Below are 26,086 nucleotides of genomic sequence, written 5' to 3'. Positions count from 1 at the left end.
GGCCTGACTCTCCCCAGCGGCTTAGACGGAACCCCCCCTTCTCCTTAAATACAGATCACTGCTGTTTGTAGGGTCGTTTAGTTTGAAAAACGGTCCTTGCGTTTTGCTACGTTTCGCCACCTTCACACGTGACGCCCTGTGAGGTGTGAAAAGATACCTTCTGTGAAAGGAATCTTCTGTTTGTGGGAGGCAACTCTGCCGCCTCTCCCCCCCACCCCTGCCCACTGACTGTCGAAGGTCAAATTAGTCAAGCTGGTTAAGATGATTGAAAGGATGTAATCAGGTGAACAGACAGAGGCTGTGTTTTCCCTCCCTGGTGAGGGAGAACCAGAACAGGGGGCAGAACCTTCACATTTGGGCCAGGTCACTGGGGACTGATGTCTGGAGGCACTTGCTCAGGTGAGGGGGTGCATGCCTGTGACTTCTTCCTCCTCCTGCTCTCAAACGCTGTTGGGATCAGTAGGTGTCAGCTGAAGCTTCATTTGATAGGTTCTTGTGGAGTTAGGCTGTTGAGTATTTTAGAGCCAGACGTGTAAATAGAGTTGAGATATAATCAGCCAGGATGGAACGGAAAGGTGGATGAGGCTTGGAGGGTTGCTTTGCCATCTCCTGTTTGTGTCTCACCCCACGTGGCCATGCTTTATGTGGATGTCTTTACAGTGGGAGTGGGCTGGGAGTTCAGCTGCACTGGCCACTGATACCAAGCCTGGTCCTGTGGTTAGCCCAGGCCATTAGAGGCATTTTCCGTAGACCTCTGTGTACGGTAATTAGCCACAACAGCAGTAGGGAGTTCAGTGCTTCCAAGATTCATGGGCTTATGGTTAGTGTGCATTTTGGCGAAAACATTGGCCGCACATCAAACCAGGGTCTGTCCAGTTCTGAATGTATTGCATAGTGTCAATCAGAGTTTTACCCACATGGTCTTATCTGTAAATCACCAACCTCGCCCTCACTTCCGAAACCTGAGCACATAATTCAGGACTACATACTTATTTAGATGCAATATATATCCTGCAACCAACATTGTTTAAAAAAAAAAGCATTGGAACCATTATCGCATTACTGCTTGATGGAGCTTGCTTTCCTATAAATGCGAGTGCTTTCTTTTTTTTTTAATGCCAGCCCCTTTTTCAGACAGCTGTGACCTGCATACAGGAAATAAGTGACCAGGTGATGTATTTTTGGGAAACCAGTGAGAATGCAGTAGTTATTCTTATAGTTCCTAATGAAGGAGGTCTCTCCTCTAACGCCTGCTGCAGTGAAGTACTTTGCTGTTCCTAGATAGCCCACTAGATGGTAGTGTATACTCAGTAATTGGATCGCTGCACACACTCATTTGGGATCTGGAGATTAAATCTACCATCTGCTGATGTGTGCTGTGAGTCATTGTTTACTCCCTACCCCCTCCAATTCTGACCCATGACGCTGCCCCCTTTCACTGGTGTTTGCTGTGAATGGACTTGCTGTCAGGCCTCCATTGACATGCCACTCGGCACAGTGACAATGGGCTTGAGTTAATTCAGAACCCAGTTTTGATTTCTGTTCTCACTTCCAGTCTTGTTCTTTATTCTCTGTGTAAGGAATCCAGATCCCGTCCTACTGCAGCACATAGTCTCCCAGTTACTGACGCCAGATATAGCTGCTCAGAGTTTAAAAACAGGAAATGCTCAGCAGGTCTGGCCGCTTCTGTGGAGAGAGAAACCGAGTTAATGTTTCAGGTCAGTGACCTATCGTCAGTGTCTCCAAGAAAGGAGAGCGGTGTGTCTGTCAGTGAATGCCGACAGCCAAATGATATTATCCTCCAAATAACTCGGAACATCACCTTCAATCTAAAACGTATCTAATTTACTTTACACAATCTCCAGATCTCCCGTGCACTCTCACCCAATAGAATCACTGCCATGATGTAGGAAAAATGGCAACCAATTTAACACCAGCAAGTTTCCACATTGTACAGCACTGACCGGAGAGAGCCTGATGTTGGTTAAATGATAAGTATTGACCAGGAGAGCACTTCTGATAGGAACCATGAGATTGTCCCTGTCCCTCTGAGAGGACAGACAGGACCCTCTGAGCTCAGTGAGCAGCGCCCGCTCAGTGCGGACCCATCATCTCCCAGTTTCACGTGTGAGTCACGTATACTGTGTTGCTGAACCACTGACAAAAGTGATAACCTAGCAGCTGCTATTTCAGTTACTGCCATCCTTCACTGTGCCAGGAGCATCTGGAGAGGGGGGTATGGGACACCCATTGGTGTGAAGTGTGAAGCTTTCCATGAGGATTGGGCACCTCCAAGATGACAGCCCCACAGTAATCGCTTGGTTTAGTTTCATTCTGTTGAGTGTTTACATTGTGCTTCAGTTAAATTGGGTTTTCTGATTGACAGATGTGTTATCTATAGGGATGGCTTGAGACAAGGCAGCTCCTTCCTGCTGTGAGACGATTGCATTCAGAGTTCCTCCGTCTCCTCCTCCTGCTGCTGTTCTGTGACCTGCTGGGAGCTGTATACAGTGCAATGTTTTCATGTCTTTTCCCTCCCACTGGGGAAGTACCCAGGCTTCAGTCTGTACTGAAACCTCTTGAGCTCTGTCCCCCACTGCCATGTGAGGTCCCCTGTTGGGGTGCTGGCTTCTTGCAGGGAATCACACTGTTGCGTCGGTGTGAAAATTGTTTGGTTCCTTCAGCCAGAGGGTCCATAACTTCCGTGTCACTGAACTGAGGTAAATGTGTGAATCTGTGTGGTGTGTGTGAGAGAGGGAGCCAACTCAGCTGAGTGTGCACGTGTTGGATTAGTCTCTGCTGTGATGCAGTCCACAGTCAAATAGCCTGTGAAGGTTTCAGGGCCTGCAGCCAGTGGCACCGACTGATGATTTGCATAGAAATCGAGAGGGCAGATTGGAGCATTCAAGTGCAAAGTAAATAAAGTTTCATCAGAGATATCTTTGTACCCTTTTGTGTGAAACCAGGGTGCTTGATTTATTCTATCTCCCATTCTGTCACAGGCCATGAAGCTGCCTTTGCTGCTTTCCTGTGCTGTCTCTGTAAGATTGGAGTCCTGAAGGTGGATGACCAGCTTGCTATTGTTTTTTGTATATTTGATCGGTGAGTGCTGTCTTCCTCCTTGTTCGCTTCACTTTGGATTGGATTACACTATGGAGTTGACTCCACTGTAGCCCAACAGGGTTAAGGCTCCAGCCTCTGATGGCTGCAACAAAAACTTGCATTTGTAGAGCACCTTTAACATCGCAAAACGTCCCAAGACATCTCACAAGAAAGTCAATCAGACAAAATTTGACACTGAGCCACAGAAGATTTAGTTCAAAGCTTGTTCAGGTAGAGATTTTAAGGAGGATGGCGATGTGAAGAGGTTTAGGGAAGGAATTCCAGACTTCAGGATCCAGGCTCAGCTTATTAAGAGTCTCAAAACTGGAAACTGAAGGCACAATAAGATTGACCCCAATCGGGTGATGGAGAAGGGAATTCTGCCTGGTCTGAGTACAGTAAAGGGATGCATTTGGGATTAAGGGGGTTCCATTTTAACCATGAGTTTTTAACAACTTTAAGCATGGTTATATGTAAATAGTTTAGTTTATTCTATTTTGTCTTCCTTTCTTTTGCCAAATAAACTTCTGACCTATTGTTAAAATCAAATCGACAACATTGTGAGCTTGTGATCCAGTGAGAAACCACCACGTTAAAACCAGGAGAAAGAAACAAACTCTGATCTATCAAGCCAGGTTTCAGGGTGGGATCAGATTTATCTGGCAATATCGTCAGCTTTGATCATCAGAGCACAAGAGGGGAGAAGGATAGAAGCACGTGCTGTAAGGCTGGGATGCAGATGTGGTCAGAGGAGTCTTCTGTGAAGATGGTGGTATAGTGGTAATGTGACAGGGGTTAGTAATCCAGAGGTCCAGGCTAAAGATCTAGGAATAATCCTGCCATGCCAGTTAGTGAAATTTAAATTCATAAAACTCTGGAATAGAAAGTTAGTCTCATAATTTTGGTAATCATCAACTGTTGTAGAAGTCCGTCAGTTTCACTAATGTCCTTCAGATAATGTCCTTCCGAGAAGACCATTAGATATAGGAGTAGAAGAAGGCCATTTAGCCCATAGAGTCTGCAGTGCCATTCAATGTGATCATGTCTGATCCAATTAAGTCCCCTAAGAATCTTGTATGTTTCAATAAGGTCTCCTCTCATTCTTCTAAACTCCAATGAGTTTGACCCAATCCTCTCCTTTATAAGACAGTCCCACTATACTGGACAGAAATCTGGCAAAGTCTTGGATAATGGGACCAAAACTGTTCACAGTATTCCAGCTGTAGTCATGAGTAGTGCCTTGTATAGTTTTGTACTGTCTTTGAAATAAAAGACAACATTCCATTTGCCTTCCCTATTCTCTGCTGAACTTGGATATGATTTTCAGGGGCAAGGAACCTCTACAGCTTTCTGCAGTCTTTCCCCGTTTAAATAATAAACAGCTCCTCTATTGTTCCACGTTATAATGCATCTGTTAAATTTTTGCCTGCTTCCTTAACCTGTCTATATCCCTCTGCAGACTCCTTGTGTCGTCCTCACTACTTACCTTGCCACCTGTTTTTGTCATCTGCAAACTTGGCGATTATGCATTCACTTCCCTCATCTCCCAGCTCTGATCCCTGTGGCAGTCCAACAGCTATTGGGTGCCATCCTCAAAATGACCCCCAATCCCAAATTTCTCTTCTGTTAGTTAGCCAATCCTCTATCGATGCTGATGGATATTTGAATCAACGCACTTAGAAATGTCAGGACACACTTCTGGGGCAGCTGGGCTTTGAACCTGTATCTTCTCCGGCAGACGTAAAGACCCACTGCACTTCAGGGCCACTATCCGCACTAACACACTACTCCCAGCACCATGGTCTCTTCTATTAAATGGCCTAAGGTGTGGTATCTTATTGAAGCCTTTTGGAATTCCAAGTACATTACATCTGCTGATCCCCCTTTGTCTATCCTGCTTGTTCCCTCCTCAAAGAATTGTCATAAATCCATCAGGCATGATTTCCCCTTCAGGGAGCCATGCTGACTCTGCTTCACAATATAGATTTCCAAATGCTCTGCTATTCCATCTTTTTGTAATAAACTGTAACATTTTCCTCGTGACAGAAGTGAAGGTAACTGGTCTACAGTTACCTCCCTTTTTGAATAAGTGTATTATGTTGCTAGTTTTCCAATCACCCGAGTCTTTCCTGGATCTAAGGATTCTTGGAAGATTACTACCAGTGAATCCGCTATCTTTGTAGCTCCTTCCTTTAGCACTTTAGGATGCATCCCATCAGGTCCAGGGGACTTATCAGCCTTTAACCCCCATTAGTTTCCCTTGTACTTTTTCTCTAACGATAGTTTTTTGTGTTTATTTTCTCCCTACTTTACTCCACAATTATTTAGTAACTTTGGAATGTTGTTAGTGTCTTCTATCGTGAAACCTTATGCAAAGTGTTTATTCAACTCTTCAAATTTCCTGATTCCTCATTAATATTTCTCTAGCCTCAATCTCTAAGAGGCCTATGTTTGTTTTAGTTCATTCTTTTTATGCATATTTAAAGGAGCTCTTACTGTCTTCTTTTATATTACTTGGTAGTTTACCCGCACGGTTTATTTCCTCCCTGATTATAATTTTTAGTCATCTTTGTTTGATTTTTAAAACTTGCCCAGTCCTCAGGCTTACCATTAATCTTTGCCACATTGTGCGTTTTCTTTATTTCAAATTGATGCTATCTTTAACTTGCTTGGTTAACTATGATGAGTTTGTTCTCTCCTGAGAATCCTTCTTCCTCCTTGGGATATATCCTTGTTGTGAGTCATAAACTATATCTCTTAAACATCTGAGATACTGTTCCTCAACTGTTTCTGCTTTTAAGTTCCTTTCCCATTTAACTCCAGCCAGCTCTGCCCTCATTCCTTTATAATTACCCATGTTCAAGTTTAGCGCTATTGGTTCTAGGCCAAGTTTCTCACTCTCAAACTGAAATCAAAATTCTACAATGTTATGGCCACTGTTTTCCAGGGTATCTTTTACTTTGTGAGATAATTTATTAAAATTGCCTCATTTCCGATTACCAGATCTGAACCTGGTTGGATCCACAACATATTGTAGACCACTTCCATCAGTGTCTTCCCTTAACTGCACCCATGCAGATTCCATGTCTTCTGATCAAAGATCATCTCTGGCTGTTGTACTCCTTCAGTCTCACACTAACAAAGCTGCCCCAAAACCCTTTCCTACCTGACTTTCCTTTTGAAAAGTCTAAATGTTTAGTTCCTAGCTTTGATCTTCTTGTTTCTATAATGGCAATAAGATTGTACTCATTACCTGTATTTGTGTCATTCATTCATTTATTTTGTTTCAAATACCAATTGCAAAAAGCCACTAATTTTAACGACTTGCCATTATTTTCCTCATTCGATCCTATTTGTTGCTTTTTTTTTTGTGTGACAATACACTTTGCCTCTTTCTGTCCCACTCTGGGTATTATAAGTAGCTCTCCTGTAATATTGCCATGTCTGAGATAACAAGGTGTAGAGCTGGATGAACACAGCAGGCCAAGCCTAGATCCTTCTTCAGAAATCTTCAGAAATCTTCAGAAATATTGCCATGTCTGTTTACTTTCTAAGATGATGCATCCTCTTCCCCAGAACAACCCCACCGCACCCCGAATAGTTTAGAGACATCTCTACAGCCCTAGTTATTCCATTTGCCAGGACACTGATCCCAAAAATGGTTGAAGTGACTCTTAACTGCCCTCAGAAATGGCCCAGTAAGCTCCTTTGTTAAAGGGCAATTAGGGACAGGTACCAAATAATGTCAGTGATGTCCATATGCCATAAGAGAATAGAGAGACCGATTCAGAGCAGCAGTAAGGTCTGTCATCCCAGCAAACATAGAGTCTGAAAACAAGCTTGCTTTGATTTATTATTGTCACATGTCCCAAGATACAGTGGAAAGTATTAGTTTGCATTCTAACCAGGCAAATCCTATCTTACGTAAGTACATCAGGGTAATAGAACAGAATGCAGATTATAGTGTTACAGCTACAGAGAAAAATGCCAAGAAAGATCAACTCTAATATGAGAGGTGCGTTTATAAATCTAGAAACAGCGGGGCAGAAGCTGTTCTTGAATCTGTTGCTACATGTTTTCAAACTCCTGTTTGATGGAGGAGGGTAGAAGAGATTATAACCGGGGGGTGGGAGGGTCTGTGATGTTGATTGCTTTCCTGAGGCAGTGGGAAGTGTAGATGGAGTCGGTGGTTTGTGTGATGGACTGGGCTGTGTTCACAACTCTCTAATTTCTCACAGTCCTGGGCAGAGCAGTTGGGATGCATCTGGGTAGGTTATGATGAACATGCAGAATTTCCTGCAGCTGCTGGGAATTGCAGATAAATATAAACCAAGGCTGCTGGAAATACTCAGAGTCAGGCAGTGTCTGTGGAGAGTAAAGCAGAGTCAGTGTTTCAGCCCTGTGACCTTGCTTCTGAAGAGAGGTCTGAAGCCTTTGTCTCCTTCAAACCCACAGGTACCTGCAGGTGATGCGCAAGTTGCAGAAAACGTATCGAATGGAGCCAGCAGGGAGCCAGGGAGTCTGGGGCCTCGATGACTTTCAGTTCCTTCCCTTCATCTGGGGCAGTTCCCAATTAATCGGTAAAATGTTGTCATCGCTTCTTTCTCCTTTGTAGCCACTCCACCCGTTCCTGATAGGGCTGGACCATTGCACCCTCCTGTTGTGCTCCAGCTCGGCGGGGAGTGCAGCAGTAATGTTACTGAATCAATAATCCAAAGGTCCAGACTAATACTCCAGAGGCACACGTGGAAATCCCCCCCAAGTGGCAGCTTGGACGATTTCAATTTAATTAATGAATAAAAATCTAGTCTCACTAATCACCAACTCACCAGATTGTTGTAAAAGCCCCCATCTGCTTCACTGCTGCCCTTCAGATGGGACAATTGACTACTCTTCCCCAGTCTGGACTATACAAGTCCACACTCTCAGCAATGTGGTTAATTTCTAACTGCCGCCTGAAATAGGGGAGCTGGTGGCCTAGTCGTATTATCTTTGGACTATTAATCCAGAGACCCAGGCAATATTCTGGGGACCTGGGCTTAAATCCCGCCACAGTAGATGAAGGAATTTGAATTCAGTAATAATCTGGAATTAAGAATCTAATGATGACTGAGTCCGTTGTTGGTCGTTGGAAAAACTCATCTGATTCACTAATGTCCTTTAGGGAAGGAAATCTGCCATCCTCACCTGGTCTGGCCTACATGTGACTCCAGACCCACAGCAATGTGGTTGACTCTTAATTGTCCTCTGGATGGACAATAAATGCTGGCCATAGATGAATTATTAAGAAAATGGCCTGGCAAGCTTATCAGTTCGAATGCAGCTCACCACCACCTTCTGTAGAGCTATTAGGGCAACACAACAAATGTTGATCTCGCCAGTGATGCCCACATCCAGAGAACTAAGAGTTGTTCTGTCTGGGGTAAGTGCATTCAGTTTAGGGCACTGCATTTTAAGGAGGATGTCTTAAACAGAACAGATTCACATCCTGGTACTGGAGCTAAAAGGGCTCAGTTATGATTTAAAGTGGTTGTATGTTGAACTTGTATTCATTTAGATATTGGAGATGAAGGTTGGGGATCTAGTTTATGTTTAAAATGATTAACAACTTGGGGCAGCTGAAGAGAAACATTTTCTTTAGTACAGTGAGTCACAACAAGGGGACGTTTTCTGGTCGACAGGATATAACAAGTGAAATGCCAAAGAGATCAGCGCTGGGGCCTCACTGTTTTAGAGTTTATATAAATGACTTGAAGGGACTGAAGATGTGATTGCTAAATTTTCTGAGGATGCAAAGATAAGTAGGAATGTAAGTTGTGAAGAGGACATAAGGAGACAACAAAGGAATTTAGACAAATTAGGTAGTGGGCAAAGATATGACAGGTGGAGCATAATATAAGGGTAGAGTGGAGGGGATATGGAAATGGTGAAATTGACTATTATTGCAGGAATAACAATAGGGAAGCACATTACCTAAGTGGTGAGAGATTGCAGAGACCTGAGACGCAGAGGGATCTAGGTGTCCTTGTGTATGAATCGCAAAATGTTAGTGCAGATACAGCAAGTAATTAGGAAAGCTAGTAACACGTTATCGTTTATTACAAAAGGGATTGAATACAAAAGTAACAATGTTGTACTTCAGTTATACAGGGCATTGGTACAGACCACATCTGGAGTACTGTGTACAGTATTGGTCGCCTTATCTAAGGGAGAATTTAAATACTTTGGAAACAGAAGGTTTTCTGGACTAGTGCCTGGAATGGGCAGGTGGTTCTATGAGGAAGGGTTGGACAGAATATGCTTGGTGTTTAGAAGTGCAGGAGATGACATGATTGAAACAAGAATTTAGAATGAGCGGTCACAGTTTAAGATGTCACCCTTTTAAAACAGGGAATTGGCAGAACTTGTTTCTGGGAGGGTGGCAGGGGTCATGAATCTTTAGAAAATTTCTTCAAGTGGTGGTGGAAACAGAGTCTGAGTATTTTGAGGCCAGAGGTGGGTAAGTTCTTAATGAGCAGAGGTTGGCCATTCAGCCCATCGAGTCTGCTCGGCCATTTAATAAAATCGTGGCCAATCTGATAATCCTCAACTCCACTTTCCTGCCTTTTCCCCATAATTCCCGATTCTATTCCTGGTTAAATATCTATCTCAGCCTTGAAAACACATAATAATGCAGTCTCTACAACCCTGTTTGGTAAAGAATTCCACAGGCACACTCCCCTCTGAGAGAAGACATTCTTCCTCATCGCTGCCTTAAAAGGACAACCTTTTATTTTGAGATGATGCCCTCATCCCAGAAGGGGAAACAACCTTTCTGCATCTGCCTTGTTAAGTCCCCTCGTACGTTTCAATGAGGTTACCTCGCATTCATCTAAACTGCACTGAGCGATAGGGCAGACTGGAAGATAGAGTGGTCAGTTCGGCAATGATCTTACTGAACAGCAGAGTAGGCCTGAGGAGCCGATGGTCTATTCCTGCTCCTGTTTCACATTCGTCTGCAAGAACTAATTCGTGGAACACGTTTGAAGGGCTGAATGATCTTTTTTCATTCCTGGGAAACATCTTTAATTCTGTTTTTGCCCCAGTTTGTTCTACATTTTATTGGAACCTATGAACAGGAGGAGGCCATTCAGCCCCTGAGCCTATCCCACCAATTCAGTGAGATCATGGCTGATCTGTGGCCTAACTCCATTTACCTGCCTTTGGCCCAGATCCCTTAATACCTTCGCTTCAACAAAAATGTATCTACCTCAGATTTAAACTTAACAACTGATCCAGCTTGCACTGCCGTTTGTGGAAGAGAGTTCCAAACCTCTACCACCCTTTGTGTGTCGAAGTGCTTCCTAACATCTCCTGAACAGTCTGGCCCTAATTCTCAGACTATGCTCCTAGTTCTAGAATCCCCAACCAGTGGAAATAGTTTATTTTTATCTACCCTGTCTTTTCCTGTTAATATCTTGGAGAGTTTGATCAGATCACCCCTTAACCTCCTAAATTCTAGAGAAATCAGGCCTAATTTGTATAATCTCTCCTCATAGGTTAACCTCTGAAGACCGTGTATCAATCCTGTAAACCTATGTTGTACTCCCTTCAAGGTCAATCCATCCTTCCTAAGATGTGGTGCCCCAATCTGCTCTCAGTACTCCTAGCGGGGCCTAACCCGGGTTTTGTATAACTGCAGCATAACTCCTGCATTCTTGTACTCCAGCCTTCCAGATATAAAGACCAGCATTCCATTAACATTCTTGATTATTTTGTGCACAGAGACAAATTAGTTTCTCAACAACACCGCTCCCCCCACCCCGAAGTCTTTATGAAAGCAGACCAGAGAGGCTGGCAGTCACAGAGACTTATATCAATTCACACACTAACGTCTGGATCTGGAATCATTGGAAATGTTATTCTCCACTTCCTATGGTTTGTTTTTTTGTTTTTCCCCTTGCCCAACATTTTGCTGCTACAGATGTGCCTGTACCATCCTGTTAGCATCTGCTGCTCCCTGTCAGCACAATCCTTCAACAGGCACAAAAGGCTTCTGTAACATGGTCATGACCTTGTGCTGATAATCAGAACACGTCCTTCCATTCTGGGCTGAGAGACTGGGATTGATCTCCTTGGAGCAGAGAAGGTTATGGGGACTTCTTGTTGAGGTCTTCAAAGTCCTGAGGGGTTTTGATGAGAGTAAAGGAGGAGAAGCTGTTCAGGTGGCAGGACCATCATTACCAGAAGACACAGGTTCAAGGTAATAGGGAAAAGGAGGAGCTGAGGATACTTTTTCAGGCAGTGAGTTGTTGTGACCTGGAACACGCTGTCAGAAAGGGCCGTGGAAGGAGATTCATTGAAAACTCCTAAAAAAGAATTGGAGATTTATTTGAGAAGGAGAAAGAATTTCAGGGCTGTGGGACTATTTTAGTACTTTTTGCGGAACTCTGCTTAAGTTGCAGTAGAAGTTGATCAAGAGTTACTGTGCCTGATCGTAATCTGTTTCAGCCCAGGGGACATGTGGGTGAATATGTTCCTGCCCCCACTATCTGAGCCATTGTTTCTGGCATCTTTGTAATAGAGTCATCGCCTCCTTCCTGAAGTATGAGGGTCTCCTTTCCTGTGTGAGCTATAACTTAATTTAGGACACTGTGACTTCTGATCAGCCTCCACTGCGGAGACCTGAGCCCACCAATCAAGCATGACACTCCCCGTGCGGTACTGAAGGAGTTCTGCACGGTCCAAGGTGCCATCTCTCTGATAAGACTTTGATCTGAAGGCCATGGTGGTCCATCTCCCTTCTCAGGTGCAATAAAAATTCGCACAATGTCAAAGGAGAGCAGGAGAGTTCTCCCCAGTGTCCTGTTCACTATTTACCCCTGTTAGCATCCCACAACAAAATAAATCAGGTCATTGCTGCTCGTGGGAGCTTGCTGTGCACAAATTGACTGCAGCGTTTCCCACATGACAATAAGAACTGCATTTGATTGGTTGGAAAGTGTTTGAGTGTTCTGAGGTTGGGAGGAGTGAGCTATATACAAATCTCAGCACTTCTCTAGGCACCAGTATAGCCTCTCCTCATAACACATTCGATCAGTTAACTAAGTTGGCTGGATGGCTGGTTTCCGATGCAGAGTGGCACTAACAGCGTGGGTTCAATTCCTGCATCAGCTGAGGTTACTATGGAGGACCCTCCTCCTCAGCCTTTCCCCTCATCTGAGGGATGGTGACCCCCAGGTTAAACCACCACCAGTTGCCTCTCTCTGTCTCCCTGAGAGGGCAGCCCTCTGGTCCAGGGGGACTATATTTACTTGACTTATCCTCCCATCACCTCATGTAGTTCAGACTCCTATTTTGACATTCAGCCAATCCCTTTATAAAGGTGGCCAGAATCTGGCTGGACAGTGATGTCCATCACAGTGGTCAAACAAATTGTGGTTTCAATCAGAAAGGTACTGCCCCTCAGCTGAGGGGGTCCATCTGAGGGTCCAGAGGTGTGTTTGAATCATCATCTTCTCTCTTTCAGATCATCCCACCCTTACACCAGCCCATTTTGTGGATGAGAAGGTGGTGAATGAGCACCATAAGGATTACATGTTTCTGGAATGTGTCAGGTTTATTAATGAGGTGAGAGGAGCTGTATCCCACGGTCAGCGTGACTGAGCTACTGCTTAGGGAGGGGAGCTGTGGGCCCACCGAATCCAGTCACTGTCTATCTCTAACCGTCCTCTCAAAGCTTGGGAAAATCACAACTGCCTGTCGGACCGTGGGGCTGGTTAAAACACCGTGTGCTCCCAGTGCGACCCAGAAAACATTCGTCCCAGTCAAGCTGCAGGCATATGGAGTGTGAGAGCCTGGGCTTAAAACAGTGATTCCCCTGCCCAGCTGCCCATCCTCGGAGTGCATCCACAGCTCTTTGAAAATCTCCCCCAGCCCTCAATCCCTCCCCGGGCCCGGTCCTCCTCAGCCACCTTGGCTTGGTGTGAAAATCCCATGGAGCTATGTTGAAGGGGAGCAAGGGAGCACTGTCTGGTGTTCTGGCCAATATTTAATAATTTTTCTAACTGATATCCTATTGAGGTTTGTGAGGTCTTGCTGTTTGCAAATACAGCAGGCTTACTTCCTGTATTGCCCCTGTGATCGCACTTCAGGAAGTACCTCATGGTCTTTAAGGACACTCTGGGACATCCTGAGTTTGTGAAAGTTAGTACAGTGTCATCTGCGACTCTTCCTGTGGTCGGGAAATGTGGAATTTCTGACATTTATGCCCATTTTGTGATTCCTGATCCAAAATGGTGGCAGATGTCACAGGGCACTACCCCCAGCTATATTGGCTAGCATGGTGAACTACACGGAAGGCTAGCTTCCTCAGGAGCCTGTTATAATCCAGAGCAGAAGTTTACCCCTTATTCCCGAGTACCCCTTCCAGGGCTGCTAACCTGCTGAGTCCCAAACCACTGTTTAATCAACCCATTGTCACCAAAACAGGAGCCTCCTATCAACAGCACCCCCCATCTCCCAGCCAGGATACAGGAGTTTTCCTCATCTCCATATCCTTTAGAGCCTGGCATCGTGGAACTCGACATCACCACCCCCCCATCTCCCAGCCAGGATACAGGAGTTTTCCTCGTCTCCGTCTCCTCCAGAGCCCAGCAACGTGGAACTCAACACCAGGACCCACCCTTCTCAAACATTCAACTCCCTCAACCCAGCCAGAACCTGCGCAGTGGTGGTGCAGAGTTAATGTCACTGGATAAATAGTCCCAAAGCCAAAGCTAATGTTCTGCTGACATAGGTTCGAATCTCACTCTGGTAGATGATGAAATGTCAATTTAGTAAACATCTGGAACTTAAAAAGATTCCTAAAGCCTTCTAGGGAAGGAAATCTGCCATTCTTATTGGTCTGGCCCGTATGTGACTCCAGGCCCATAGCCAATGTGGTTGACTGTTAACTGACCTCAGGGCAATAAATGCTGGCTGAGCCAGTGATGCTCACATCCTGTGAATGAGTATAAAAACTGCTAGGTGCAGGGCATGGAGCTAAGGCCTGAGCTGACCCCAACGAATAAGCCAGGGCTGATGCACCATGCCCACGAAGCCCTGCAGCTTCTTTCCCTTCACTGAGGTGGGTCATTATGAGATGCAGCAGCACATAGGGAGCAGTGAATGTTTACCTGTGGATGAGCATGTGCTTGTACATTTACATGTGTTTAATAGCACTGCCTGTTGATGAACAATGTGGCCAAGGACTCTCAGTATCTCATGGTGTGCTGCTGTGTGAACTCCGAGGGACATAATTCCATTGCTGACTGTATGTATCTCATCCTGCTTGCCAGGTATCTGGTCTGTAGAGTGTGCTGCATTTTACCAAACCCCCGACTGCCTTGCTGTTGGACATCACAACAGGATAGCAAGGGACCTGGGTTCGATCCAACCCTTGGGCGATTGTCTGTGTGGAGTTTGCACGTTCTCCCTGTGTCTGCACGGGTTTCCTCTGGGTGCTCTTATTTCCTCACACAGCCCAAAGGTGTGCCATGCTAAATTGCCCATGGTGTCCAGGGATGTGTAGATTAGGTGCATTAGCAACGGGAATTGCAGGGTTACAGGGATAGGGAAGGGGGATAGGACTGGATGGGATTCTCTTCGGAGGCGCGGTATAGACTTGTTGAGCCGAATGGCCTGCTTCCGCACCGTGGGGATTCTGTGATTCTATGATAACTGTTTCACAATGCCAGGTGTTTCTGCTTTCAGTGTCCAAGGGGTAACTTAGAGCTTACAGCAGAGGGACAAGCTGATCCTTGTCCCACACCCACTTCACTTTTATTCTGCCTGCATTTCCTTCTATTCCTGTCTTTCTCAAGAGAGAGTTCCTCTTTGTAAAGGAATCAATATGATTGCCCTCAACCACTCTCCATGTGAGCAAATTCCACATTCTCCCTACTGTCTGCCCTGATAAAGTTCCTCCTGGATTCCTGATTGGATTTATTTGTGACTGTTTGATATTGACAGCCCCTAGTTTTTATCTTTGCAGCAATTGGAAACATCTTCTCTACATCTGGCCTATAAGGTTACCCCTCAGCCCTCTATTTTCCAGAAAGCCTCAGCTTGTTCAGTATAGGCTGTTTTTGGGGTGCCCACTTCCTGTAGTATAAGAGCTCAGGAGATTTCACAGCTTTCAAAAGAGTCATGGTGGAAATCAAGAATGAACTAAATTGTTTCCATACAATTCCTGACATATTGGTTGAAGTTATGATAGAGTCATAGAGATGTACTGCACGGAAACAGACCCTTCGGTCCAACTGGTCCATGCCGACCAGATATCTAATTAAATCTAATCCCATTGCCAGCATTTGGCCCATATCCCTGAACACCCCTCCCATTCATGTACCCATCCAGATGCAGATCCATTGGCCCGTGAGTAGGTTGTTGTGATCTCCTTAAGGGCAGATTCTGTGCTAATTTCTCCATTCCTTGCAGTCTTGTTCTGTTCTCTTCAGTTGTTCGTAGGATTCTCCCATTTCTCATTTCAAGTTGTTTGACGTCATCATTTTCTTCTCTGTTTAGTTTTATAAATTAAGGAGTGAGTGCCACCTATTGGAGGGACAGTGCTGAACTGTCAAAGATTCATACAGTATAGGAACAGACCCTTTGGCCCAACTTGTTCATGCCAACCAAGTTTCCCAAACTAGTGTGGTCCCATTTGCCTGCATTTGGCCCATATCCCTCTAAACCTTTCCTATTCATGTACTTATCCAAATGTCTTTAAAATGCTGTAACTGTACCTGCATCCACCACTTCCTCTGCCAGCTCATTCCACACACAAACCACCCTCTGGCGTGTGAAAGTTGCCCGCCCAGGTCCCTTTTAAATCTTTCTCCTCCCACCTTAAAAATATGGCCCCTAGTTTTGAAATCCCCACCCCTAGGGAAAACACCTTTGTTATTCTATCTGTGTCCCTCATGATGTTATAAACTTCTATGAGGTCACCTCTCAACCTCCTACGCTCCAGGGAAAAATGTCTCAGCCTATCCAGCCTCTCCTTATAACTGAAACCCTGCAATCCCAGTAGCATCCTTGTAAATCTTTTCTGCAACTTCTCCAATTTAATATTACTGTTTCTACAGTAGGGCAGATGGAGTTTAATTTGTATAAATGCGAGGTGTTGCATTTTGGTAAGACAAACAAGGGCAGGACTTACGCAGGACTTAATGATAATGTCCTGGGAAGTGTTGTTGAACAGAGAGATCTAGGGGTTCAGGTACATAGTTCCCTGAAAGTGGCGTCAAAGGTAGATAAGGTGATGAAGTAGGCATTGGCGCGCTTGACTTCAATGGTCAGAACATGTTACGCCAAGGGTCGGCGCCGTGGGACCTATTGGATGTTCCTTTTCCGTATGAAATTCCAGAACGAGCCGTGAGGTGCCCACTTGGACAGACATAAAGGGCCATTTCAGCATTTTGACGAGTCAAGAAATTCTCCCTAGTGTTTTAGACAGAATTCCTACAGTGTGGAAACAGGCCCTTAGGCCCAACACCGACCCTCAGAGCATCCCACCCCAACCCCAACCCCGACGGTCAATATGGCCAATGTTTATTTATTCCTCAGCTACGTTCTCTCAAACTGATTATCTGGTTGTTAAAATTTGCTTGTGGGATCCTGCTGTGCTCAAATTGACTGCTAAGTTTTCTACTTTAAGATGGTGATATTTCATTGGCTGTAAAGTGCTCTCCCCCTCTGTCTCCATGTCAGGAATCTCTCGAAGCTGTGAATCCTTCTGAGATCAGTGTATCCACTCTGTTAATCAGTTAGGTGGAGCAGTTACACATTGCAGGCAGGGGCGACAGACCATCTCATTCTCCCTCAACCTCCCACTCTTCATTTCCCAGAAATATTCAGCTAATCTCAAAGCAACAGGGGAGGGAGAAACCACCTCCCCTTCTATTCTTGCTTTCTGTTGTTTAACAGATGCTGGATGATGTAATGAGTTGTTTTGACTGCTTCACAGAAACAGGCCATTCAGCCCAACAGGCATGTACTAGCACCCTGGGTAGATTTCATCTATCTCCTGTTCATCTCATACCGTTAGCGTGTCCTCCTATTCCTCTCCTTGTGTGTTAATGCAGCTTCTCCTTAAATTCATTTAAATTATTCACTTCATCCACCCACCGTGGTGGTGAATATCATATTTTGGACACTCTGAGAGCCGAATTTTCCCATCTTCTTTCAATGTTTGAGGGTTAGCAAGTTATATGATAACTAACACGTAATCTGCACTAGTAGGGTAACTAGTCCGGTGACAGAACAGTCTGTGTATTTAAACGCTTATGATGGGCCTCACTACTGTCAGCCCAGATTGTCCCTGAACTGGGGGAGTCCAGTGGTGAATAGTTTTGACCCTTTCCTCATGGGAGTGGGGTTGGCAGGGAGAGGGGAGGCAAGAGGTGGGGGTGGGGTGGGTTGGCTTTCGGAGGCCAAGGCATTGCCTGCCATCTGTTCCTGTAACTCTGGGGCCACCTCCATCAAACCTGGCAGGCACGTTACCCTGGCTACCCAGTCAGGAAACACCTTTCTCACGCACCGAGGAGTTGGGTAACTGGGGCGGGTAGTAACTTTGAGTTCCTCACTGGCTGTTAATTGACCTCTTTAGGGCCTGAGTTGCTGGCGAGTTAAGAAATGAACCACATTTGACTACGGAGATGGTTGGAAGGGGAAACCGTGGCGTGACTCGGCACTTGTAGTGAAGCTTAGGTCCCTCCTTCACCACCTCCACAGAGGGGAGAATTGAACCCTGTTTGTCTGTTCTATTGAAGCTCTTCATAATCGAGTCATACAGCACAAAAGAGGCCCTTTGACCCATCGAGTCTGTGCTGACCTGTCTACACTAAATCCTACTTTCTAGCACTTGGCCCAAAGCCTTGTTATGACATTTCAAGTGCTCATTCATGTCCTTGTTAAAGATATTGAGGTTTCCTGTCTGCACTATCCTTCCAGGCAGTGCTTTCCAGACTTGAAGGTCTTCATCAGGGCACCTCTTAGTCTTTTTTTTTCTGTTCATCCTTTTCTGATTGTTATAAACCTTTTGCTTCTTGTATGATTCTTGTAGATCTTTATGTTTGCGCCTTCTCTTGTGCTCCTGAATTCAATTTTTTAAAATTCATTTTGACAGATCGGTGGTCAGTGCTCAAAATATTGTCCAACCCAAGTCCATGCAGATTTTCAAAGACTGGTTTAGAACCCACTGTCTGATGCACCAAACTGAAAGGTTGTCGGATATACAGTAAGACCCTATTAATGTTCCAGCAAGTTTATTTGTTAGGTGGGAGTGGGGGAAGAGACAGGAACAGAGTGTTGAGGATTCTGAGCTTGGCACGCAAAGAGTTACAGCTTGTTTGAGAGTGGGAGGAAGAACAAGGCAGCTCAGATTTCAGTTAAATGACAGAGGAAGCTTACACAGGAAGAAGGAAGCTAGAGGCCCCTTAGCTGCCAGAGAAATAGTTTAAAAGGGTCAGTTCCCCTGGGGGAGTGGGGGTGGGGGGGGTTACTGTGAAGCATGAAAGCAGTCACTGAGTAATTTCCTAACTAAGATGGCTGCAATGACTCAGATTCCCTGAGGACCACCTCCTCCAGCCGAGATGTTTGCCTAGAACCCAAAATAGCTTCGCTTCGCTTTTTCCAGAAATCCACTTTCTCATGTGAAGTGCTGAAGAAGAAAATGTACAGCTGCTTGCTAAAGCGACACAGTGCTAAAGTTTCCCTGCTCAGACTCCTCTTTCTGCATTTTATTTGCTTCTTTGTTGGAAGCCGAGTCTGGACAGGAATCTTTTTATAACTCTCAAAGCACCACTTTCTGCTTCTGCTGGTGTCTGTTGCTCCAGTCCTGTAATACTTTGCTTTGTCTTTATATTGATTCAAAATGAGAAGAAGGTCAGATGATTTGCAATCACTTTTCAATCACTGTGGAACGGGGTTAAGGAAGAATGGGTGCAAAGCAGGATCCCATGAACATCCATCCAATCTCGAGCACTCTCTCTCAATTGCCGACTGGCTCTGTTGGGCCAAAGGTGCCCTCTCTGTTTAATTAGGCATTTACATTGAATCACATATCAGCACCAACTATGACTCACTTTACTCCAAGGTAGAAGGACCGAGCCCCACCTTGGAGACTCAGATTCCAGGCTGGTGTGCCCTGTGTGGGCAGTGCCACAGTTGGATGTGCTTTCTTACTAAAACATAGACTTACAGCACAGGATTGAGACCACATGGCCCATTGTGGTTGTGCCAGCTCAGATAGAGCTATCCAGCCCGATCCCATTTTTCAGTTCTTTGTCTGTAGCCCTGCAGACATCAAACTGATCTGCAACCTTGGGTGGATGTGAAATATCTCATCATTGTTCTGAAATGCCCTGGGTTAACCTTTATCCAGTATTCAACTTCAGAAAATCCGATTAGCTGGTCACTATTGCATTGCGTTTTGTGGGATCTTACTGCTTGCAAATTTGCTGCTGCATTACAACTTTGCCTGCACTTTAAAAGTGTTTCATTGGCTGTAAATCATACAGGATAACAACTCTCATTTGTATAGAACCTTTAATGTGGTGATGTGACCCAAGGCACTTCACAGGGACATTATCAAACAAACATTTGACACTGATGCTCATGAGATCCTAGGGCAGGTTAAAATTGTTTCAGAGATAGTAGGAACTGCAGATGCTGGAGAATCTGAGATAACAAGGTGTAGAGCTGGATGAACACAGCAGGCCAAACAGCATCAGAGGAGCAGGAAGGCTGACGTTTCGGGCCTAGACCCTTATTCAGAAAAAAATTTCTGTTCATCCAGCTCTACACCTTGTTATCCTAGGGCAGGTGACTGAAAACCTTAGACAAGGAGGTAGGTTTGAAGGGGTGCCCTTGAAGGAAAGGGAGGGAGAGGGGTGTAAGGAGGGAGTTCCTACAAGAGCTCAAGGACTAAGTATGTGAAGCCACCATTGCCAGTGGCGGAGTGATACAAATCTGGGACTCTGAGTGGTTAGAGTGAGTGCAGAGATCTCAGAGGGTTGTGGGGATAGAAGGGATTAAGAAATCGAGAGACAATGGAGAGTTTAAAAACCAATGCGAGAGTGTACGCACTGCCCTTTTTATCCTTTGTTTAATCTGACCATGTTTATGTGGATGGTCGCAGTCTGTGCTCAGTCTCTTGTTGTGAAGCTCTTTCCCCTCATCCATACATTAGCAAGGATGTGTAAATATCGAGGTAGAACAAAGATCTGCCTGGGCACTTTCAGGAAGTTCCCCTCCCCAACATCAGTGTTTCTGCCTGGGAGTGGCAGTGATGTATGGAGAAAGTGGTGAGACCCATTTCTTTGTTAGCAAATAAAACCATGAGAAAGGCAAACACAATTCTTTTGTACCTGCAGAGACAGATGACAAAATCAAGGAAGTAACACTGAATTCTTACAAACCTTAAATTACCCCACCGCAGTTTGGAGAGATGTGTGCAGTTTAGGGGCAGTCTGAGAAGGTGCTGTGTTGACCTATTTGAGAACTCGTTAGTGATGAGATAACGAGAGAGAGTGGGAAGATAAAGCTTCACTGAACCTGTAAATGGGTGCAGTTTTGAAGCACTCACGGTTAAGGTTTAGATATATTATTTACAACCTACAAACATGCCATTCAGCCCATCTAGTCCTACCTTAATCTCCTCATTCCTTTCTCTCTCTCATGTTTATGTAAGTAAAGTTGCCATAATCCTACTGGACCGCAAGACGGAATAGGCCGTACGGCCCATTGAGTCCACACTGACCCTTCAAAGAGCATCCCACCCCCTAGGCGACTAGATATAGCACTTAGGGTGAATGGGATCAAAGGTTACGGGGAGAAAGCAGGATTAGGCTATTGAATAGGATGATCAGCCATGATCGTGAGGAATGGCGGTGCAGGCTCGAAGGGCAGAATGGCCACCTCTTACTCTATCTTCTATGTGTTCTTGTAATCCTGCATTTCCCATGGCTAACCCATCTATCCTGCACATCCCTGGACACTATGGGGCAATTTAGCATGGCCAATCCACCTAACCTGCACATCCCCGGACACTAAGGGGCAATTTAACATGGCCAATCCACTGTAACCTGCACACCTGTGGACTGTGGGAGGAAACGCATGCAGAGAATGTGCAAACTCCACACAGACTGTAGCCAGAGGCTGGACTCGAACCTGGGTCCCTGGCGCTGTGAGGCAGCAGTGCTAACCACCGTGCCGTCCTTCTGATGGTTGTTTAACCAGAGGGTCATCGTGCCTCAGACGATGTGGGAAGTTAAGAAAGTAGCTTCAGCTGATGCAGGAAATGAACCTATGTTGCTCTGCCTCACGAACCAGCCATCCAGCCATCCAGCCATCCAGCCAACTGAGCAAACCGACCCACTTTGTGTTTATGTAGCTTCCCCTTAAAAGCATCTACGCTGTCCACTTCAGCCTCTCCATGTGGGGAGTGAGGTCCGCATTCTCCTCACACACTGGGCGAAGGGATTTCTCATGGATTTCTGATTGGATTTATTAGTAACTGTCTTGTGTTGAAGTTCCAACTGAGGTGCACACTCTGTGTAATCCTTTTCTTACCTGACAGGCGTGGTTTTCTATGTCCACAGGAGTCATAGGTACTAATTGCCACCTGCTTGTTTCTGCAGATGAAGACTGGCCCCTTCGCTGAACACTCTAACCAACTGTGGAACATCAGTGCGGTCCCTGCCTGGTCCAAGGTGAACCAGGGACTGATCCGGATGTATAAGGCAGAGGTGAGTGGAACATTTTCTTTATTCATTCACGGGATGTGGGTGTTACTGGCGTTTATTGCCCATCTCTAATTCCCCAGAGGGCAGTTCAGTCAACCACATGTGGGTCAGACCGGGTAAGTTAGGCAGATTTCCTTTGGTACAGGACGTTAGTGAACCCGATGAGAGTTTTTCCTGACAATCGGCAATGGTTTCAAGGTCATCATTAAACTCTTAGTTCCAGATTATCTTTGCATTCAAATTCTGCCATGGTGGGATTTGAACTTGGTCCCCAGAACGTGGGATTAATAGTCTAGCAATAATACCACCAGGCCAATACCTACCTCCCGCTAACTTAGAGTTGTCAGTAGCCCAATGGATAAAGGCAGTGCCTGGTGTACAATGAAAGCCAACTGGGCCTCTACTTGTGAGAGTCAGTCTGTTGAAGACCCTCCGAGTAGCAGATTTAGCTAGTACTTGCCCCGGCTATGTTAGTGAAGATGCAAAGGTTAGCTTTATGGCTTTCCCCCGAGGTTCCTTACTGCTGCTGGAAAGTGACCGGTTTACCAGTTACCAGTTTGGTGTGTTTACTAAGTCGTGTGCACGCGTGATACCTTCCCCTGTCGCGGGGTCCACGTAGGAGACTGGGCACACTGCCAGTGGCCATAGAACTACACCCTACAAAAGGCACGGCCTGCCTGGTCAGGTAGAGAGAGAGGTGCAGCCTCGGGCCAGCTGTCAGCCTGCCTCCTTAGCATCCTTGCCCCTCGAGTCAGAAAGCTGTGTTTTCAAGCCCCATTTCCAGCGTGTGATCTCAGTGCCAGTACCAAGGGAAGTCAGAGAGCTGTCTTTCTGATGAGATGGTAGATCAACGCTCTGACAGCCACTTCATGTCAACATTAGAACGCAGATGCCGTATAATATAGATAAATGTAAGGTTGTCTGCTTTGGTAGGAAAAACAGGAAGGCAGGTTATTATCTGAATGATAGATTGGGGAAAAAGGGAGGTGTACTGGGTGTCCTTGCACACCAGTCCCTGAAAATAAACATTGCAGAGCAGGCAGTGAAGAAGGTAAATAGTCTGCATAGTGAGAGAATTCGAGTACAGGAGCAGGGATGTCTTGCTGCAATTGTACACAGGGCCTTGGTGAGACCACACCTTGGGTATTGTGTGCAGTTTTGGACTCCTTACTTAAGGAAGGATGTTCTTGCTGTAGAGAAAGTGCAGCAAAGGTTTACCAGACTGATTCCTGAGATGACAGGACTGAAGTATGGAGGAAGATTGGATCGTTTAGGACTCTCGTCAGTTTAGAAAAACAGGGAGGATCTCCATAGAAACAGATAAAATTCTAACGAGACTACAGGAAGGATGTTCCTGATGACCGGGAAGTCCAGGATTAGAACATAGAACATAGAACATAGAACATAGAACATTACAGCGCAGTACAGGCCCTTCGGCCCTCGATGTTGCGCCGACCTGTGAAACCAATCTGAAGCCCATCTAACCTAAACTATTCCATTATCATCCATATGTTTATCCAATGACCATTTAAATGCCCTTAAAGTGGGCGAGTCTACTATTTTTGCAGGCAGGGCATTCCATGCCCTTACTACTCTCTGAGTAAAGAACCTACCTCTGACATCTGTCTTATATCTATCACCCCTCAATTTAAAGCTATGTCCCCTCGTGCTAGCCATCACCATCCGAGGAAAAAGGCTCCCACTGTCCACCCTATCTAATCCTCTGATCATCTTGTATGTCTCTATCAAGTCACCTCTTAACCTTCTTCTCTCTAACGAAAACAGCCTCAAGTCCCTCAGCCTTTCCTCATAAGACCTTCCCTCCATACCAGGCAACATCCTGGTAAATCTCCTCTGCACCCTTTCCAATGCTTCCACATCCTTCCTATAATGCGGTGACCAGAACTGTACGCAATACTCCAAGTGCGGCCGCACCAGAGTTATTAGTCACAGTTTATTGATACGGGGATGAGATGAGAAATGTCTGCACCCAGAGAGTGGTGAGCTGTGGAATTCTCCGCCACAGAAAGCATTTCATGCCAAGCCATTGAAGATTTTCAAGAAGAAGTTAGACATAGCACTTGAGGCTGAAGGGATCAAAGGGAATGGGGGGAGAAAGCAGGAAACGGGACTGAGGTGGATGATCCACCAAGATCATATTGAATGGCGAAGCAGACTCGGAGATGAATGGCCTGCTGCTCCTATTTTTGATGTTTTTGTGAGCGGAGGTGCTGTCTTTGATATCCTGACGGACATGTTTGTCCTTCAACACACCACTGCAAGGAAGATGTCCCAGGAATGGAAAGCTTAACATATGAGGAATGTTTGAGGACTCTGGGACTATATTCGATGGAGTTTAGAAGGATGAGGGGGGATCTAATTGAAATTTACAGAATACTGAATGGCCTGGACAGAGTAGATGTTGAGAAGATGCTTCCATTTGTAGGAGAGACTAGGACCTGAGGGCACAACTTTAGAGTAAAGGGAAGACCCTTTAGAAGAGAGATAAGGAGAAACTTCTTCAGCCAGAGAGTGGTGACTCTGTGGAATTCACTGCCACAGAAGGCTGTGGAGGCCAGGTCATTGACTACATTTAAGACTGAGATAGTTTATTTCTTGATGATCAAGGGTGACGGAGAGAAAGCAGGAGAATGGGGTTCAGGAACTTATCAGCCATGATTGAATGGCGGAGCAGACTCGATGAGACGAATGGCCTAGTTTCTGCTCCTATGTCTTATGGTCTTATTAGATTTTTGTAGCACGTTGCTGTTTGTAGGAGCTTGCTGTGCATAAATTGGCTTGTGTTTCTGACAGCAGGGATGGAGGGGAGAAATATGGAGGGTGGGGGAGGGGGGTTTGCGAGGGGATGTGAGAAAAGGGCAGATCTTTTGCAGAAATATACCCTGCAGGTGCATTTTGGTGCAATTGCTACTTGCATCGTTGCGTGCTTTCTATGTTGAAATTGATTCATTCAAATGGGCCAGCACTCTGGTCACTTCATCCTTACTGGGTTAATGGCAGAGAGATTCAGACAGGGAGGCACGTTTTCCAGAAGGTTTGGAGGGCTGGGGGGCCAGTGGTGTTGGGGGCAGGCAAGGGAGCAGAGGAAGCAGGTGGTTACTGAAGTGGTAAGAACTGTAACCCCTCCACAATTACCTGAGCCAACAGGTAGATAGATCCACTGGACACTGTTTGGTTAGTGAAACCTGGCCGGGAGAGTGTCAGACTGTATCTAGAGGTACCTGTTCAAAACCATTTGGGGACCATTGAATTTTATGATTGTGTACTGGGTATAGACCCGGCCAACCCCCTCCCCTCACCCCTTCTCCCTCCCTGTCTCTCCCTCCATCTCTGATGGTGGTTATTTCTCTACTGTTGCCCCCACCACACAACCCACCCTCTACGGTTCCTTTCCTTTCAATGCTGCCCCTCACGGAAGGTCAGTTCAGGAGATGGCAGTGTGTTTGTGGCCCAGGCTCTGCACCTCACTGTCCAGCTGACTGACTGTCTTTCTGTCTGAGCATTGTAGCCATGTCCGAACCTATTACCCCTATCAGTATTTGAGCAGCAGCTGTAGGTGCCGAGGGTGGGTAATACTGCTCACAGCCACTCTTTACCCTATGCAAATACGCACCCAGCCCCCCTCATTCCTATTCTCCCTCGACGCTCACACTGGCCCGTTACCTGTGGCCGAAGCTTGGTATTTTTGTTTGTGTGTGTAGGAGTGCATTTGTAAGTGTGTGTGCGCACGTGCGGAGGGGTTTGTGTAAAAGTGCATGTGTAGGAGGGTGTGTGTGTGTTTGTATATAATGTCGGCGAGCATGCATGTTTTTAGGGGAGTGTGAATCATAGAATCATAGAATCCCTACAGTGTGGAAACAGGCCCTTTTGGCCCAACAGGTCCACACCAATTCTCGGAGCATCCCACCCAGACCCATCCCCCTAAAACCTACCTAACCTACATATCCCTGGACACTAGGGGCAATTTAGCATGGCCAATCCACCTAGCCTGCACATCTTTGGACTGTGGGAGGAAACCGGAGCACCCGGAGGAAACCCGTGCAAACTCCACACAGACAGTTGCCTGAGGGTGGAATCAAACCCGGGTCCCTGGCGCTGTGAGGCAGCAGTGCTAACCACTGAGCCACCATGGTTGTAGGTGTGGGGGGCCTGGGATATTGTGTGGGGGTGCAGGTGTCGGGGTCAGTGGGGGAATT

The 26,086-nt window shown here is 45.8% G+C and overlaps 1 protein-coding gene across 1 annotated transcript in view; it reads left to right on the top strand.

Annotated features, from left to right (window-relative positions):
- ptpa (protein phosphatase 2 phosphatase activator) overlaps positions 1 to 26,086 on the top strand; it is a 50,096-nt gene that overhangs the window by 14,027 nt on the left and 9,983 nt on the right. Inside the window, exons 6-9 of the mRNA XM_048613779.1 lie at positions 3,003 to 3,102; positions 7,558 to 7,682; positions 12,611 to 12,711; positions 21,765 to 21,872. Of these exons, the coding sequence (XP_048469736.1) occupies positions 3,003 to 3,102; positions 7,558 to 7,682; positions 12,611 to 12,711; positions 21,765 to 21,872 (434 nt within the window). The remainder of the gene's footprint in view (positions 1 to 3,002; positions 3,103 to 7,557; positions 7,683 to 12,610; positions 12,712 to 21,764; positions 21,873 to 26,086) is intronic.

Source organism: Rhincodon typus, chromosome 28 (genome assembly GCF_021869965.1).
Source record: "Rhincodon typus isolate 14 chromosome 28, sRhiTyp1.1, whole genome shotgun sequence".
Lineage (NCBI taxonomy): Eukaryota > Metazoa > Chordata > Chondrichthyes > Orectolobiformes > Rhincodontidae > Rhincodon > Rhincodon typus.
Note: the sequence above shows the minus strand (reverse complement) of the source record. Positions and strands in the feature narration are given on the sequence as shown.